The sequence below is a fragment of the Psammomys obesus genome, unplaced genomic scaffold, assembly GCF_907164565.1.
Source record: "Psammomys obesus unplaced genomic scaffold, mPsaObe1.curated_primary_1811, whole genome shotgun sequence".
Lineage (NCBI taxonomy): Eukaryota > Metazoa > Chordata > Mammalia > Rodentia > Muridae > Psammomys > Psammomys obesus.
In genome coordinates, this window is record NW_026594311.1 from 1,189,647 (window position 1) to 1,208,973 (window position 19,327).

The 19,327-nt window shown below is 41.9% G+C and overlaps 1 protein-coding gene and 1 pseudogene across 2 annotated transcripts in view; one reads left to right on the forward strand and one right to left on the reverse strand.

The window, feature by feature from the left end:
- Positions 1–19,327, forward strand: part of Tesk2 (testis associated actin remodelling kinase 2) — a 98,822-nt gene that overhangs the window by 12,641 nt on the left and 66,854 nt on the right. Inside the window, exons 1-2 of one of the 2 annotated variants that reach the window (XM_055618442.1) lie at positions 13,174–13,196; positions 17,649–17,942. In XM_055618442.1, coding sequence (XP_055474417.1) covers positions 17,730–17,942 — 213 coding nt within the window. In that variant the 5' untranslated portion in view covers positions 13,174–13,196; positions 17,649–17,729. Of the gene's footprint in view, positions 1–13,173; positions 13,197–17,648; positions 17,943–19,327 lie in introns of those variants that run through there. The other variant, XM_055618441.1, reaches the window with a different exon arrangement.
- Positions 5,205–5,559, reverse strand: LOC129685077 (NADH dehydrogenase [ubiquinone] 1 beta subcomplex subunit 4-like; annotated as a pseudogene).

Here is a 19,327-nt window from a genome sequence, read left to right on the forward strand (position 1 = left end):
GAGTTCCAAGGCCAGCCTGGTCAACAGAGCCAGTTCCAGGACAGTCAGGGCTACATAGAGAAACCATGTCTGGAAAAACAAATAAACAAAAACAGGCTACACAGAGAAACCATGTCTGGAACAAAAAATAAAAAAATAAAAAAATAAATAAAATATATATATATTGCTGAAGATTTTCTACTTCTGTCCTCCCCACACCAGGGTTTTTCTGTGTAGCTCTGGCTGTCTTGAACTCTCTGTAGACCAGGTGGCCTCACAGATCTGCCTGTCTGCCTCCCAGTGCTGGGATTAAAGGCGTGTGCCACCACACTCAACCTTTTATACTTCTTTTGTTGAGACAGAATCTCTTGTAGTACCTTGAGCTGGCATAGTGATGCAGCCTCAGTCCAGGTCACTGAAGATTTTCACTGTCATGTTTGTCATTAACTGTCATAGTTGTGGGTCATTTCCTTCCAGCTAGTTTGAAATGCTGTTGAAATCTTTCATGCCTCTGAAATAGTGAGAATATTGTTAAAGAAAAATACATGTTTTGGTGTATATTTGGTATTTATAGTATTTGGTATTCATTAAAACTGGTTGTTTTAACTATCAGCATCAGTTTCAATATTCAAACGAAGTAATGTAGACTACAAAGCCAATGCTTTTCTTTTATTGGAATAGAAAGTCTGTAAGAATCAGAACACCCGGGCAGGGAGTGGATGTAGCTCGGTTGCAGGAGTGCTTGCCCAGCATGCATGAGTTCGGGGTAACTGTATAAAACCACCATGGTGGAGCATGCCAATGATCCTATCTCTTGGGAGGTAGAGGCGGGAGGATCAGAAATTGGATGTCATCCTTGGTTTACACAGTTTAACTTTTTAAAAAAATTTTTTTTAATTTATTCTGTGTGGGTGGGTTTATAGCACATGTGAGAATGTCAGAGGACAACTTCAGGAGTCCTTTCCTTACTGTGGGAACCAGAGTTTGAACTCAGGTTGTCAGATCTCGCTGACCTCACATTTTGGTCAGTTAATAGAAAGGTTTCCTAGCCAGATGTGGTGGCTGATACAAGCAATTTCAGTACTCAGGAGGAAGAGGCAGGAGAAGGTTACCCTGAGTTCAGCGTCGAGCTGGACTGCATAATATGTTCCAGGCTAGCCTTGACTACAGGGTGAAATTTTATCTCAGTGAAACAGCAAACTAACAAAACCAAAAACGACAGAAATTCCTGTAATGATTAAGCGATTAGAGCTGATTTACCTCCAAATGTCTTTGTAACTCTCAGCCTAAATTTCTATTTTATGTTATGACTCAATGCCTGGTCTGAGCCTGGCAGATCTAGTTTCATAGCAAATATGAACTATCTTTTGATCTGTCTGGCACTAGTAGGTGCTATTGTGTATGTTTGCAGCTAACTAAGTAGGGTGCCAGTTTTTATGCTAGGATGCCTTTGGTTTGAATGGCAATTGAAACTTATTATTTCACAGCAGGGTGTCAAGCTCAGCAGTATTGCTTTTAGTTTTAATTATGCAGCCATCCTGAAATGTGTCTGTATTTGCTGTGTTGGTCCATAGAAAGGATAACTGCTGAGCTGACCTGCATGTAGATTTGACCTGTGTTTGGTCTTGAAACACAGCTAATATGCTTGTCATATTTCCAGAATGAATCCATTCATTCTGGAAAATGAATGGCCAATTCATATATCACACAGAGCACATTCTTATTTTTAGATCAGTTAAAGAATTTTTATGGTTTTAGAAAAAAAATATTAGGGTATTAGCATATCATGTTTGCATTCTTTTTCTATTTATATCTAGGCTGTAAAAATTGCTATTTTCCTCACTTTTAGAGTCAACACCAACTTAAAATTTTATTTTATTTTGAGTTTTTGAGACAGGGTTTCTCTGTGTAGCCTCAGCTGGCTGTTCTGGAACTTGCTCAGTTGACCAGGCTGTCATCAATTCATCATCCACTTTATGTATGCTCGATTGCTTATTTGGATGGACATTAAGGATTTTCAATTATGGCTGACAATATGTTTAACAATATGTTAAACAGTTGATATTGTTTCAGTATCAGAAGTTTAGGGTCATCCTTAGCTACTTAGGGGATTTAAGGTCAGCCTGGCTTTCTGTGATACCCTTTCTCAAAGAGAAAGAAAAAGAAACAAACACTGTATGATTAGAAGAGCAAAGAAGGAATGGCAGTGAGTTGGCATGCTTTTCCTGCTAGTTTGTCATCCATTCCTTAGAAAACCTGGTTGTTTTTTTTTGGGGGGGGGAGTGTAGAAACAACAATTAAACAAACCTCTAAAGGAACAAAACCCCAGGATAAACAAACAGGCAAACAGCAGTTCAACAACAAAAGAAGTCTGTTAGAATCATGGTAGTTTTTAACTTTCTAGTAATTAAATGACTGAAGGCTTTTAAGAGCATTAATGGGGGCTGGAGAGATGGATCATAGGTTACAAGCACTGGCTGCTCTTCCAGAGGTCCTGGGTTCAGTTCCCAGCAACCACATGGTGGCTCACAACCATCTATAATGAGATCCGGTGCCCTCTTCTGCACTGTTTATATAGTAAATAAATACAACTAAAAAAAAAAAAAAAGCCTTAGAGCAGAGGTTCTCAACCTTCCTCATGCGGTGACCCTTTAATACAGTTCCTCATGTTGTGGTAACCCGAACCATAACATTATTTTGTTGTTGTTTCATAACTGTAATTTTGTTACTGTATGAGTCATAATGCAAATATCTGATATGTGACCTTCCAGAGCCACTGCCTTAGAGGTTGCTAGAGAGATAGCATCTGTATACATTTAGTCTCCTTGTTGGGGAGGGTAGGAACTAGTAACTTGCTAGAATTAACAAATGGAGCCATGTTTGAGGAGTGGTGAGTGCTTAGCTTTGGAAACTTAGCTTTGAACCCTAAGTCTGTCATTAATTACCTTCCATCAGGTCTTAATTTGGCAGTCTTACCTACCTCCCCTTTTTATTATTTGAGACAAAAAATCTCATTGTGAAGCCTAGGGGAGAAAAATTGTTCTGTAGATTAGATCCACCTGCCTCTATCTCCCATTGCTTGAATTAAGGATGTGGGCCACCAGCTGTGTGAGGTGGCCAGTATCTCCATAAGTTCAAGGCTAGCCTGGCCTACAGATGAACTCCAGGACAGCCAGGACTGTTTCACAGAGAATTCCTGTCTCAACCCACCCCCTCCCCTCAATAAAAAAAGATGTGTGCCCCTACACTCAGTGACTTCCCCCCTCTTATATGAAAGATAATGCATACTTTGTAGAGATACCATGCAGATTAGAGGAAACAAACAAATAACAATTGGGGCTTCAGAGCGCTGGCTGCTCTTCCAGAGGACCCAGGTTCACTTCCCAGCACCACATGGCAGCTCACAACTGCCTGTAGTACTAGTTCTAGGGGTCAAGCACCTTCACATAGACACAATACAACACGCCAGTGTGCATAAGACAAAAATAAACATAAAACCAAAAACAATTGGCAGAATGTAAGTGGTGTCTGCAGTTACCCATGGAAGATTTCAGCTAAGAGGGTGATTTGAGGGTCCTAAAAGTTTCCTTGATTCTTTGGGAATGACTTATATTATAGAATGTCCATTTTGGAAAGAATAAAAGATATTATATTGAGTATAGGATATTTAGCCCAATATCTTTTTTCAATTGTTAGCTTTAAAACTTTTTTCCAGTCATGATTTAAAAAATGATTACATCTAAAATTTTATTCATTTATTTGGTGTGTGTGTCCCCATGCATATAGTTGTTGTCTGTTCAGATGGAGGGTATGGAGAAGATTCTGGAGCCAGTTCTTCCTCCTACCATCTGGGTGTTGGGGATGGAATGTGTCATTTGGCTTGGTGGCAGGTGCCTTTACTCACTGAGCTCTCTTACCAAAGCCAGATCACAACTTTTAATTGCACATTATTTCTTTTAAAAAGTTTTTAAGGCCAAGTGGTGGTGGTGCACACCTTTAAACCCAGCACTGGCAAGGTTGGAGGTGCTGAGGCAGGCAGATCTCTGTGAGTTTGAGGCCACCCTGGTCTACAGAGATAGTTCCAGGACAGCCAGGCTGCACAGAGAAACCTATGTTGAAACAAGCAAGCAAAAGTTTAAATTTTATGTTTTTTTGGGGTGCTTGGCCTGCACATACATTTGTGTACCATGTCCATGTAGTATTTGAGGAGCTCCAAAGAGAGCCCTGGGACTAGAGTTACATGCAGAAAATTGTGAACCAACATGTAGGTGCTGGGAGTTCCAACTGCTGAGCCATCTCTCCAGCCCTGAATTTACTTTCATTTTATATAAAACAACTCAATCTCAATGTAAATGAGTTAACTTAAAAAAAAAAAACAACAACAACCTGTGGGAGACTTTCCCTCCCATTCCCTTTCTTCCTTCTTTTCCCCTCCACCCTTTCCTTCACCATTCTCTTCTACCCCCTTTAGTCTTCTCTACTGTCTTCTGTCAAAAGTTGCCCAAGTTGTAACACGGGTACAAAAAAATCCTGTTTGGCCAGGTGAAAGGAAGACTTTAATTCAGCATGTGGGAGGCAGAGGCAGGAGGAGGATCTCTGAGTTTGAGGCCCACCTGGTTTGTGTAGCAAGTTCTAGGCCATCCAGGGCTATGTAATGAGACTGTCTTTAAAAAACCCAATCAAACAAAAAGTGTTTGTTTCCTTGTAAGCCACATAATTGTGGCATTTTTGAGAGACCACTAAAGGCCATTTCCTGTGTAAGAACAAAAGCAGCGAAGCTTTTCCAGTGCAGGGTTTGTTTCTCAGCTGGACGGTGCTGGCATTCCAGGGAGGACAATTCTTTGCTGTGCAGACTGTTCTGCACATTGTGGGACATTTCGTTTTCCTGGTTCCTGCCCACCAAAATACCAGCATTGCCTACCCCACGCCCCAACACTGTTGTAAAAACCTCTCCTTGACAAGGATATCCAGCTTTCCACAGGCAGATTCTCACATGCCTATTGTATGAGGCAGGTCAAGTATTACCAATTTTCATTAAAAAAAAAAAAAAAAAGTCCATGTTTTGTCTGGACACACGCTCAATGAAGAGCGCTTATCTAGGGCGTTCGCAAAGCTCTAGGTTCCGTCGGTCCATAGCAATAAAAATAAAACCCCAGTTCTTTTTTTTTTTTCCAGTGACTAGTAGAAGATTTATTTATGCAAGAATAGAGTCATCTTTGCCGAACTTAATAGGAGAGAGTGAATGTTCGTCCACTTTACGTCCTGGATAAGTCTTTCCTTTCTGTCCCTGTCTGTTTTGAAAAACGTAATGCCAGAAGATGAGGGGCCCAAATGTTGCCACTGCTCCTAAAAGTGAATTCTTGGGAGTGGGTCTAAAATTAGGACAAATATTTGCAAAGCAGGATCTTGGATGACGCTTGGCGTTTGGGGTCTTTGTACTGAAGCCCATTTAAGCCAGGCCCTTAAGCTCAAGTGCTCGACCTGTGCCTTCCGGGGCTCGAGAGACAAGTCATACTCGGCAGGGTTGAGGGTACTGGCAAGAGTGGCCAGGGGCGAGGACTTATATTTGGAACCTGACATCTTGGCTCCCAGCGCAGGATCCCAGCGCTTACAAGCTTAAAATTACTCAGCTTAGTGTTGTCAAGGTAGGCCTTTAGTCCCAGCCCTCAGGAGGCAGGAGCAGTTTGATCGCTGAGAGTTTGAGGCCAGCAAAAACAAAACAAAAACAAAATCGCAATGAAACAAGTTACTTAGACTGAACAAGTAGTCTACCTTCATAGTGCTTAAAATCCATGTTTCTTTTTTCCTTTGCCTTCCTTCCTTCCTTCCTTCCTTCCTTCCTTCCTTCTTCCTGTTTTTCTTCTCTCTCTCTCTCCCTCTTTTTTTTTTTTTTTTTTCGTTTTTCTGGCTGGCTTTGAACACATAGGAGGGATTAAAATTGTATACCACCACTGACTGGCCCTTTTTTTTTTTCTTAAATAAGGTCTTGTGTAACTCAGGATGCCCTCTAACTCAATATGTAAACAAAGGTTCCTTAACTTTGTGATCTCCCACCCCATTTCCTGGGTTCTGGGATTACAGGTATGTGCCACCTGTGGTGTCAAGGGATGAACCCAGGACATCCCATGTAAACACTCTGGAGCTATATCCCTAGCCCTAAAATGCATGTTTTTCAGTCATATTTTTCTGGCTAATCTAAGAGTTATTTTAATGGTCCAACTTTCCCACACCCTGTCCCACAGTTTATACTTTGAAGGGAACCATAAGTATCAAAAGGCTGGAGAGGTGGTTCAGTGCTTAGGAGCACTGGCTGCTCTTGGAGAGGATCAGGGTTCAGTTCCCAGCACCCGCATGGCAGTTCACAACCCTCTGCTTCTAGTTCTAGGAGATACGATCTTTTCTTCTGGCCTCTGAGGGCAGCGGGCCCTCATGTGGTACACATGCAGGCGAAACACTCACCACATGAAATAACAAAGACACTTTTAAAAAGGTGATATTCTAGAAATAAGACCAAGACAGGTAATTCAGAGGCAGAAAACATTTCAAACATTTTGAATGTATGATTTTATGAATTTTCTGATTTTAAAATTAATCACTTTCAGATTTCAAAACTCAGTGGGTAGAGGGAGAGAGCTGTCAGTTGTCCTCTGACTTCTACATGTTCATCATAGCTTGAGTATCTGCTTCCCCAAATTAATAAATGCATGCTTTAAAATAAAGCAGTCATCTCCAAAAACAAAAAGTAAACAAACAAAAAACAAGGTTATTTTTAAAAACAAGGTCTTGGCTGTTGTGGAACTCACTATGTAGACCAGTCTGGCTTCAAACTCAGAGGTGCACCTGCCTTTGTGTCTTGAGTGCTGGGATTAAATAGGTACCTGCCACTGTGCCTGACAACTTTAAACATTTCAGTTACTATTTTGTGCGCATATATGTTGTGGCTGTGTAGGTACACATACACAGAAGGGTGGCTCCTCCTATGTGGAGGTCCGAGAACAGCTTGCAGGAGTTGCTTCTCTCCTTCCACAGGGGTCAGACCCAAGGTTGTCAGCCTTTGTGTAGTGGTAGGTTTGTATGTTTATCCATCCCTAATATCTCCTACTTTTTTTTTTTCCTGCTTTTTTTTTTTCTTCTCATGACAGGGTTTCTCTGTGTGTCCTTGCTTGTCCTGGACTCCTTTTGTAGATTTTGGCTGGCCTTGAACTCATAGAGTCTCTGCCTCTTCCTCCTTAAGCACCAGCATCAAAGGTGTGAGCCACCACACCCAGCTCTTCCCTGTCTTGTATAGCTAATTAAAATGTGTCAGAGAGCCTTTAATCCCAACACTGGAGGCAGAGGCAGGAGTATCTTTAAATTCAAGGCCAACCTGTCCAGGGGATTTTCTGTAGCCTGTGTTTTTATCCATGCCCTTGTTCCCAGAAACTCTGAAACTTAAATGTATTTACAAAAGCCTAGGCCAATGTAGCTAGCCATACTTCCTGACGTTCATAACTAAAGTCCTGTTTCTTCTGTTCTCAGGTATGCCACAGGGCTGGGTCCTTCTGAGGTTTCATGTGCCTCACTTTGTCCCAGCACTCACTCTCTCTGCTGGAGCCCTCCCTTCTATGTCCTGCCTCAGCTACAGGCTAATCAGTTTATTGACAGGTGAAGAATCTGTACAGTACACAGAGATTACACGTACAAACCTAGTTTACAAAGGAGTTCCAGGACAGCCAGGGCTACACAGAAACCCTGTCCTGGAAACCAAAAATCACCAGCCATGGTGGCGAACACCTTTAATCCCAGCACTCCAGGGGCAGGGATACCTGTGAGTTCAAGGTTAGCCTGCTCTACAAAGAGAGTTCCAGAACAGCTAGGGCTGTTAGACAGAGAACCCTCTCTAGAAACAACAACAACAACAAAACCCAAAAAATCAAAACAAAACAAAGCAAAAAAACAGAACCACACAGCAACAAAAGGCAGTGGAGGAACTGACGAAAAGGCTTGTTAATGAGAGCGCTTACCTGCTCTTAGAGTTCGACTCCTAGCACCAGGTGTTTCAGCACACAACGGCCTGTAACTCTAGCTCCAGGGGAATTCATGCCTTCACACACATGCACATACACACAGACACATGTGCACACACATAAATAATGATAATTAAGTAAAATGTGGTTATTTGGTGGCTGGCCATGGGAACAAAAGGCACAGTTTGGGTGTTTTCCTTTTTCAGAATTTGTAAAATGTATAATGAAGTTCTTACTCCACTGAAGGGGACTGTACTGTTTGTCTGAGCTGCCTAGTGATTAATATCACTTCAGCATGTGAGAAGGGCTCTAAATGTGTTTCCTATACATTCTTTTATATTTTAAATTTATGACTTGTATAAGTTAGATTCTCTTAAAGGTTCCCACAGAGCTTTTTGGACTTTGGTGTAGGATATAAATAATCCTGTAGGGGAACTGTTGCAGAATGCTTTGAGAATCTGGAGGATTGCTTTGCACACTGGGCTACTTTTTTTTTTTTTCTTGTTTGTTGTTCTTGTTTGTTTGTTTTATTTTGGTATTTCGAGACAGGGATTCTCTTTGTAGCTTTGGCTATTCTGGACTCACTTTGTAGACCAGGCTGGACTCTCAGAGGTCTGCCTGCCTCTGCCTCCCCGAGTGCTGGGACTACAAGCATGCACCACCATGCCCGGCCTAGGGTTGTTTATTGGCCAGATTGTTTTGTGTTTTCTTGGTCCTCACATGTCAAATAACTTATATTAACAATAGACTTAAGAAAAAATGTTTTAATGCCAGCACTTAGGAGACAGAGACAGAGGCCTCTCTGTGAGTTGGAGGCCAGCCTGGTTCACATAGAGAGACTCCATCTCAAAAAAAAAAAAAAAACAAAAAAAAAAAACTTCAGACTGTAGGAAAATACAATACAATAAATACTACTCATATAAGGTTTTTTTGTTTGTTTGTTTGTTTGTTTTGGCTTTTCAAGAGGGTTTCTCTGTACAGCCTTGGCTGTCCTAGACTGGCTTTGTAGACCAGGCTGGCCTCGAACTCACACCGCATGCCTCCCTTAGTGCTGGGATCACAGGTGTTTGCCACTGTTCCTGGCTACGTTTTTCTTTTTTTGGGGGGCGGGGCAGGGGGGTAAGTTTTGAGACAGGGTTTCTCTGTGTAAAAGCCCCGTGCTGTCCTGGAACTCACTTTGTAAACCAGGCTGGCCTTGAACTCAGGGAGATCTGCCTGCTTCTGTTTCCCTAGATTTTTATTTTTTAATAAAAGGAAATAAAAGATAAACAATAGAATTCTTGTTTAAAAATATTTTATTTATTTATTATGTATACATTATTCTGCCTGCATGCCAGGAGATGCTAGATCTCATTGTTGGTAGTTATGAACCAGCATGTGGTTACTGGGAATTGAATGCAGGAGTACCTTTGGAAGAGAGCCAATACTTTTAACATCTGAGCCATCTCTCTAGCCCTAGAATTCTCTTATATTTTCATTCCATGTCTTATTTTTTTCTCCTATCAAAGCAGTTGCTATTATGAATTTAGTTTCTATATTAGTGAATTTTCTCTTTGCTTTGAGCAGGTACCTCACAAAAAAACAATTTAAGGAAGAATTTGTTTTGGCTTACAGTTTGATGGTAGGGCAAACATGGTGACAAGTAGCTCTACAACTGTGGGCATTGCCTATCCTCATCTCAATGGATAAAGAAGCAAAATACTGGTCTTCATTGGGTTTTCTGTTTTGTGCTTTATTCAGATGCCTGCCCATGTGTTGGTGCTACACATATTCTAGGTTTGTTTTCTGTCTTAGTTAACCCTCTCTAGGGAAACTCACAGACATATCCAAAAGTGTGCCTAATTAGTGTTCTAGTGATCTCATATTCAAGTTGACAGTCAAAATTAGCTATCACAAGCTCATCCTTTATCAGTTTGAAAGATACCAGTTTAAAGATGTGGTTCTCAACCTCCTTAACGCTGTGACCTTTAATACAGTTCCTCATGCTGTGGTGTCCCCCAACCATAAAATTATTTTAGTTGCTACTTCATAACTGTAATTTTGCTGCTTTTATGAATTGTAATGAATATATCTGTGGTTTCTGATGATCTTAGGCGACCCCTGTGACCCCGGTCAGCTTCTTTGTTCTGTTGTCTTGGAATTTCTTCCTTCAAACAACTTAGTTCATTATTTTCAAATTCAGGAGTTGGTCCAAAGCACACTCAGAGATTCTTTGCTGAGTAGAATGTGAATGGCCTCTAGCTCAATTCCCTGTACAGTCCTCCTCTCTGATTCCTCGCCAGCACGGTTTTCACTGTCCACATCTCCATGGCATTCTTATCTTCTGAGTGTTCATCATAATAGCTCTTGAAGGTTTGTTTACAACATTTTAGCTATAGCTCCAAACTCTTCAACATTCCTCTGGCAAGCCAGTCCAGAATGTTTATGGTCAAGTTTATTATAGCAATGGCCCTACTTTTCCGCATTAGTTTTCTGTATTACTTCCTTTCCAGGTGGTTTGATTAAGTACCTAACAAAAGCATCTTGAAGGAAGAAGGGTTATCTTAGTTTGAAGTTTGAGGGCACACCATCCACCATGACAGGAAGGCTTGGTGATAGGTGGTTCCATGGTGGCAGGAACATAAGGCTGCTTGTTCATATATCAGCGAACCAGGAAGCAGATAAAGGTGCTATTTTTCTCTTTTTATTAAGTCCAGGACACTACTCCTTGGGCTAGTACTGCCTACATTCAGCACCAGTATCCCCAACCTCCAGTTAAGGAAGAGCTCTTACTGACAGACCCAAAAGTGTGCTTCATTGAAGCCCTAGGCACTTTATAACCCTTTCAAGTTTGGCAATTAAGATTAAGCATCACAGTATCTTTATAACTCATATTTCTAGACATTCACTATAAATATTTTATTGTTAGGCAATAATTGTGACAAGATTGGATGTTTACTATTTGTTTGATCAATAATCATGTGGTTGGCCAGGCGTGGTGGTGCTCATCTGTAATCCCATCACTCTGGGAGGCAGAGGCAGGCCGATCTCTGTGAGTTCCAGCACAGCCAAGGCTACACAGAGAAACCCTGTCTTGAAAAAACAAAAACAAAGAAAGAAAAGAAAAGATCCAGCCGTAAGGCATTTTTTAAATTATTGATGGGAGAGGGCCCAGCCCATTGTGGGTGGTTCCATCCCTGGGCTGGTGGTCTTGGGTTTTATAAGAAAGCAGGCTGAGCAAGACTTGGGGAGCAAGCTAGTAAGCAGCACCCCTCCGTGGCCTCCGCATCAGCTTCTGCCTCCAGGTTCCTGCCCTGACTTCCTTTGGTGAGTAACAACACTGTGGAAGTGTAAGCAGAATAAACCATTTCCTCCCCAATTTGCTTTTTGGTCGTGGTGTTTACTTGCATCAATAGAAACTCTTAGCTAAAACATTGTGTTACTGAAACCAAAACAAACCCCAAAACTTTTTCCTCCCTCTTAAAAATGTCTGTTAAATGTAGGAGTGAATGGATGTTGTCTCAGCATTCCAGAGGCTGAGGCAGGAGAATCTGATTTGAGGCCAGCCTGGGTTTGTTTCCTTCCTTCCTTCCTTCCTTCCTTCCTTCCTTCCTTCCTTCCTTCCTTCCTTCCTTCCTTCCTTCCTTCCCTCCCTCCCTCCCTCCTTCCTTCCTTCCTTCCTTCCTACCCTTCCCAGAAACTCCCCCAGACCAAGACTCATTGCAAAAGCAAGAGGTTTATTAACCATTGCGCAATGGGGTCATCCCTGCCGGTCAGCAGAGTGGCACCCGGAGACAAAGGCCTTTAGGTTTTTAAAAGAAAAATTGCGGGAGATTTGAAGTTGCAGTTTTGGCATTTAGGATTGGATGAGGAAGCTATAAAGTAAGATAATTGGTTAGTCTTAGGTGCTCAAGCTTGGCCAGTCCTGCCAAGTGTGGATGCAGCTGCAATTGAAGGTGGGGGTGGTTAGCTCATCCTTGAAGATTAGGGGCTTTTGGCTGGAGGTCAAAAGCTACTCAGAAGAAGTCTGGGTTCGTTGCTAAGAATGCTATCTCAAAGACAAGGGTCTGGTCCTTATTTTGCTGAATGACGGTCATTGCTTGCTTGCCTTTTTTTATATCTGTCCTCACAGATAGGGTCACATTGCTCCATTCTCTGGAAAGGTACTAAGAGGCTTTAGCTTAACCTGAACCTAAAACTCAAAGCTATAGGCTTTAGAAGACATACAGGTTACAAAGTTAGTCTTTCCCTCCCTCCCTCCCTCCCTCCCTCCCTCTTTCTTTCTTTCTTTCTTTCTTTCTTTCTTTCTTTCTTTCTTTCTTTCTTTCTCTTTTCTTCCTTTCTTTCTCTCTCTTCCCTTCCTTCCTTCCTTCCTTCCTTCCTTCCTTCCTTCCTTTCTTCCTTCCTTCCTTTCTCTCTCTCTCTCTTTCTTTCTTTCTTCCCTTCCTTTCCTTCCCTTCCCTTTCCCTTCTCCTTCTTTCCCTTCCCTTTCCCCTTTCCTTTCTTTTCTTCTTTCCTGCTGTCCGGGACTACCTTTGTAGACCAGGCTGGCCTCAAATTCAGAGAACTGCCTTCTCTGCCTCCCACAGTGCTAGGATTACAGGCTTGACCCACTGTGTCCAGCTTCTCAGCCTGGGTTTCTTTCCTTTTTTCAAAAAGATATTTCTTTATTTAATGTATATGAGTGCTCTATCTGCATGTACACCTGCATGCCAGAAGAGGGTATCAGATCCAAGTATAGATAGTTGTGAGTCACCATGTGGTTGCTAGGAATTGAACTCAGGACCTCTGGAAGAGGACAGTGCTTTTAATTGCTGAGCTATCTCTCCAGCCTCCTCAGCCTTCCCTCCAAAAAAGGCAGGTAGGTCCTGTGAGCAAAGATATGTTACGTTTTGAGATAAAAATTGTCAGTTTATTGTGCTGTCACTTGTAACAAGTCTCCTACCAAGCCATCCCAGTTGGAATTTGAAATTTCTTACCTCTTCCTACGTAGCTGAGAATTTAAAATCAGGCCTGTTGAGCTGCAACAAGTAATTTTGAGCCAGGTGTGGCAGCATACAGTAATGCCAGCATCTCTGAGGTGAGGCAGGAGAATAGGGATTTCAAGGTCATATTGGCCCCACAGCAGGGTTGAGGTATCAACAAACCAAAACAAGAAAATAATTTTATTTTCTGTGCTTTGGTGTAGGCATCTAGCATCTGTTACCCCCGGGAACTCTGCGGATTGAATAGGTTAGTAATAACTTAGTGAGTAGGGACTTGCTACCAAGCCTGATGATCTGCGTTTGACCCTCAGGAGCTGCCTGGTGGAAGGAGAGAGCGAGTACATGTGCGGTGGCATGTGCCTGTGCATGGATGAGCAAGTATATCATGTAAAGAAAATGAGCAAAAAGGACTGTTGGCTCTGCTGCAGCTGCGCCTCAGTGCCTGGTGCCTGGTGCCTGCCATCCAGACTCACATCACCTTGTAGTGAACTTTCTGTTCCAAAACAAAAGGTTGTTGCCAACCCTTGCAGTATTCTAAGTGAACTTTAAATGGCAAAAACTGCTCAAATTAGTCAGTTAACTTAGTAGGCAAGCTGTCTTAACCATTCAGTTTCCCTTTAATATGGTTTGTTTTTCCAGCTTTCTACTTAGCCACACTTAGCCACAGCTTTCCATATAATTTATTTTTCTTTCTGTCTCCATCTAATTTATGATCAGCCACTTTATGTCTCCATCCTCTTTTCTACTGTGGTGACTAGTTTAAGTCCTTACAGGTGGCATAGTGGAAACACACTGAACACTTAATGAAATTGGGAATCTTCAGTTTTGGGGCCAGCTGCAACCTGGCTCCAGTTCTAGTTCCACTACCAGTGTACACTTAGACAGGTTTCCCAGCTTTCTTAGCCTACTTTTCCTTTTCTGTAAAATAGAGGAAACATCTACTTTGGAGTCATGCCTCCACGCTTAAGTGAGAAAATAATCATAAAATTCTTGGTGCTTGAAAAGAGCTATTTCAGTTTTCTCTCTGATGGCTCAGTAAAGTGCACTTATTCTCACAGAGGACCCAGCAGCTTCCATTCCCAGCACCCACATGGTAGCTCACAGTCATCCCTAACTCCATCCAGTTACAAGGGATCCAAAGGTCAGGCATGCAAGTAGTGCACAGACATACATCGAAGCAAAATATTTGTACATGTAATTTTTCCCATTGCAGGTTGTCAGCTTCTGGAATAAATACAAATCACTGTGGAACTTAGTTAAGTTTCCAGGTCTCACGTAGAGACCCTGCTGGTTAGGACAGGTAGAAGATACGGAACTATGGGGTTGGAACACCTCCTTTGTCAGTTCAGGTTGTTTTTGTTTTGTTTTGTTTTGTTTTCGAGGCAGGCTCTCTCTCTGGAGCTTAGGCTGGTCCCTGCTGCAAGGTTTTCTTCTTGCCTCAACCTCCCAAGTGCTGGTTTACATATGTATTCCACCATGCCTGGCTCGGCAGGTAATTTTTTGTTTGTTTTTGAGACAGATATAGGCCTGGGTGGTCTAGAATTCACACGTAGAGCAGGCTAACCTTGAAATGGTGGCTGCTATCTACCTGTCTCTAACACTGAAAAGGTAACAGGCTTGTGCTCTCCTGCTTGGCTCCCCAGCTGATTTTGATTCAAATGACAGATATAACGTTGGAAAATACACTCCATTAGTTCATTGGTTTCATGTCAGAGTTTGTTAATAAATAGTTTATCCTGGGCTGGTGAGATGACTTAGTGGTAAAGGCACTTGTGTTCTAGCCTAGCAATGTGAGTTTGATTTCTGGGACTTACAGATTTCTGGGACTGAGAGCAATGACTCCCACAAATTGCTTTCTGACCTCCACATGCACTTTGTGGCACCTGAGTGTCTGCTCCCACTCCCAGTAAATAAAAAGGTAAGGCAAAAGCTACACAAAACCAAAAAATAAACACTAAAGAACACAAATAAGAAAACAAAACCCACTTCTTACATTTTCGCTTTCTTGTCTATATGTTTCTCCAGATTTAAAATTGATAACTGCTTGGTTTAGCCCACCTGGCTGTAAAGTTTAATATTTTGTTCTTGCAACCTTAAATTCTTGCTATGATGATCTTTCTTGAGACAGGGTGTCCTAGAAAGCATACTGTAGACCAGGTTGACCTCCAACTCAGAGATCCTCCTGCCTCCTGTCTCTGTGCTGGGATTAAAGGCATGGGTGGTATGGGTGAACTTGATGGCACTTGATGCCACTTCTTAGAAGATGTTCAATAAAGGCACTTAGATATTTTTATTCTTTGGGAATTTGGGTTATTCTTTCTCTGGAGACTTTGGTAGAACTAGCTTGAGCAAAAATGATTTTATGTTGAAGAAAAAAGGCATTTTATAGAACCTCCAGAATATAGTTAGACATCAGGAATTAGTATAGTACAGTGAAGATACCAAGTCAGTCTCTCTCTGCTCCCTCCCTGCCAAACAGTGGTGTGTGGAGGGCAGATCTGGGAGCCCTGCTAGGATTCTCCACGGGTGGACGTAGATGATTAGTGAGTGGGTGAGGTTTCATCACACACATGAAACCATCTCTCAAGTGTTGTATGTTACAAGTGAAAGTAAAGATTATGACTCCACAAATTAAAAAAAAAAAGTGTTATTTTATGTAGAACTCTGTAATCAGTTCTCAAGGCCGGGTGGGGGCATGAGTGTAGAGGACTGGCTAGCAAAAGCAATCCTGTGCTTTCGGTACTACGTGGTCTGCAGGCTTTTATATATATGGTGGGCGCTGTGGCACACCACTGTAATCCCAGAGCTCTGGGAGGAAGATCAGGCAGATTTCTGTGAGTTCGAGGCCAGCCTGCTCTACAAAGTGAGTCCAGGGTAGCCAAGTCTACACAGAGAAATGTTGTCTTGAAAAACCAAAAAAAAAAAAAAAAAAAAAAAAAAAAGAAAGAGTGTTAATTTGCCTGCATGTATGTGATCATGTGCGGCAGTGCCCTTGGAGGCTAGGAGAAGACATCAGATCTGGAATTGGAGTTAGAGCTGGAATTGGTTGCAGATTATGTGGGAGCTGGGAACTGAACATGTATCTTCTGCAAGAACAACGAGTGCTTTTAACCATGGCACCGTTTCTGCAGCCACTCTGGTATCTTGAATAGTAATTTTTACTGGAAATTGTTTACTCATCAGTGGATTTTTAGGCCATTGGTGCTGAGGTTTGAACCCAGGGTTTCACATCATTTAGGTAAGCCCTCTACCACTGAGCTACATTCCAGCCTGATCATTTATAGGCGTGTGTGTGTTTGAGATGGGATTTTACTGTGTAGCCTAGGCTGGCCTTGACATTAAAGAAATGCTCATGGCCAGCATTAATTATTGCTTTATATGTTCAATTTAATAATTTTTCAAATTACTAGCATTGTGTGAGGCCATCAAGGACACTGGCAGGATCACAGGATTTTGAACCAGTCTGAACTTTTAATTTTCCCCGTGACTTAGTGACAGTGTGGTTACCTGATCTCTGGGAAATGAACATAATAATCCTTATTATGAAGGCTAAGTGTAATCTCTGTTACTGAGCTGGAGCCCCAGATCATGCTTTTATGGTTTGTTTTCTGCAAAGGGAATGGACGGTTAGTTAATAATGGATCCTATCATTGTTATTCTGTTATTTAGAATATACTCCACAAAGCTAGAGAGATAGTCCAGTAGTTAAGAGCACGTTTTGCTCTTGCACGTGGTCTGGGTTTGGTTCCCAGTGCTCAAATGGTGGCTCATAACTATTAAGTTTCTATTGTGATAAAACACTAATCACAGAAAAGGTTTCTTTCAGCACACAGTTCTAGAGCAGTGTTTTACTGAGGGAAGTCAGGACAGGATCTCAAGCAGGGCAGGAACCTGGAGGCAGGTGTGATACAGAGGTCATGGAGGGGTGCTGCTTCCTGTGCTCTCCATGACTTTCTATCTGCTTTATTATTTTGTGGGGAGGGCGCTTTTCTAGACATGGTTTCTCTGTGTAGCCTTGTCTGTCCTGGAATTCACTCTGTAAACCAGGCTGGCCTCAGACTCATAGATCCCCCTGCTGGGATTAAAGGTGTGTGCTATTGCTACCACCACCTGGCAGTCTGTTGATAACACCCAAGACCACCTGTCCAGGGATGGCATCACCCACGGTGGTCTGGGCCCCTCCCACATTAGTCAGTAATTAAGAAAATACCCTCCAGACTTGCCTGCAGGCACAGCTTATGGAGGCATTTTCTCAGTTGAGAATCCCTCTTCCCAAGTGACCCTAGCATGTATCAAGTTGACATAAAACTAGCCAGGACAACAACCATCCGTAACTCTAGTTCCAGGGATCTAAAGCCCTTTTTTGATCACTGTGGGCACCAAGCAAGCATATTGTACACACCAGCAAAACACCCATACATATGAAATGAAATAAATAAATCTTAAAGTTTTAAAAAGAATGTAATCTATGTTTTTTATATTCTAGTTGCATTAAGGATGGATTAATTACAGCTTGCTTTTTTGTGTATGTCAGTATTATTGAAAGTGAAGACATAGAAAGAAGTATTATTTAGATCTGGAAATTAGAGGTAGAATGCAAAAGGAAATATTTTTTGTATTGCGATTTTTTGAATTTTCATGTAGTCATTAATGGTTTTAGTAAAATGTGTGTATGTGTGTTTTTTTTTTTCCCCTGTAGTGTCACACTGGAAAAGAAGTACAATTGAACAAAAACTATGTGTGAAGCTCCTTCTGAAGTGAAGAAGTGATTATCGAGATTATGGATCGGAGCAAGCGGAACTCAATTGCAGGATTTCCCCCACGTGTGGAGGAATTTGAAGGAAGTGGCGGAGGGGATGGGAACACTGTGCAGGTGGGAAGAGTGTCGTCATCTTCGTATCGTGCAATAATCAGTGCCTTTTCCAGACTGACGAGTTTGGATGACTTCACTCGTGAAAAAATAGGATCTGGGTTCTTCTCTGAAGTGTTCAAGGTGAGTGGGTGATGTCTTATTTCATGTGGTTTTCTGATGGTCAGAATTACTACAGAGTGAATAGTTGTTTATAGTGTTTTATTTGTTTTACTTTTTTAAGGTAGAGTCTCACCATGTAACTCTGGCTGGCCTTGAACTCACAAGATCCATCTGCTCCCACTTCCTGAATGTTGGGATTATATTGGCAGTGGAATCTAGGGCCTTGTATGTGTTAGGCAAATATTCTGCCACTAAACTGTCTATATCCCACCCTTCCTCTAGGGTGTATGTGTGTACATGAGTGTGTAAGCATGAGTGTTCTGACTAGCCTCAAACTTACCCTATAGTCAGAGCTGGCTTTGAACTTGAATTGATTCTAATACTTCTGTGTATATTCTAGTGCTCTTGTGACAGGAGTTCATTACCATATCTCGTACTCTTGTGTTTTAAAAATGGTTGTCTCATGTTTGAAAATACACTATTTTTGTTTTTCATTAAGCATCTAATTTTGTTTATTTTTATTGAATTTATTTAACTTTAATTTTGTGTGTGTCTTGCATGCATGTGTCTGTGTACATTTTTCATTTTAATGCTCATGAAAGCCAGAGAGGGCATCAGATCCCCTGGGACTAGAGTTCCAGACAGTTTTAAGTTGCCATGGTGGTGCTGCATATCAAATCTGGGTCCTCTGGAAGAACAGCAAGTGTTCTTAATTGAAGAGCTATTGCTATAGCCCCAAACTTGTTTTTAAATAATCACATTCCGGGCTGGCGAGATGGCTCAGAGGTTAAGAGCACTATCTGCGTTTCTAGAGGTCCTGAGTTCAATTCCCAGCACCCACATGGTGGCTCCCAACTGTCTATAGAAGAGGTTCTGGCATGGGGGCGTATATGTAGGCTGAACATTGTATACAAATCTTAAAACAAAATCACATTCATAAACTGGGTGATGGTGGCACACACCCTGAATTCCAGGACTGGGGAGGCAGAGGCAGGTGGATCTCTGAGTTCTAAGCCAGCCTGGTCTACAGTGTGAGTTCCAGGACATCCAGAGCTAAAACAGAGAAGCCCTGTTTTGAAAAACAAAAAGCAACAACAAAAAAAGCAAACAACAACAAAATCACATTCATATGCATTTTGGTTTGAATATGGTTTGTGCCTTCCAAAACTACTTCATCTGTGGGGTTTAGAGATGTGGCCTTCTGAGGGCATCAAAATTAGATAATCGGGTGGGGGTGGGGCTGGAGAGATGCGCTGGCTGCCCTTCCAAAGGACCTGGGTTCAATTCCAGCACCCACGTGTCAGCTCACAACTGTCTGTAACTCCAGTTTTGTTCTGTTTCATTTTTTCGAGACACCGTTTTTCTGTGTAGTCTTGGCTGTGCTGGACTTGCTTTGTAAGCCAGAC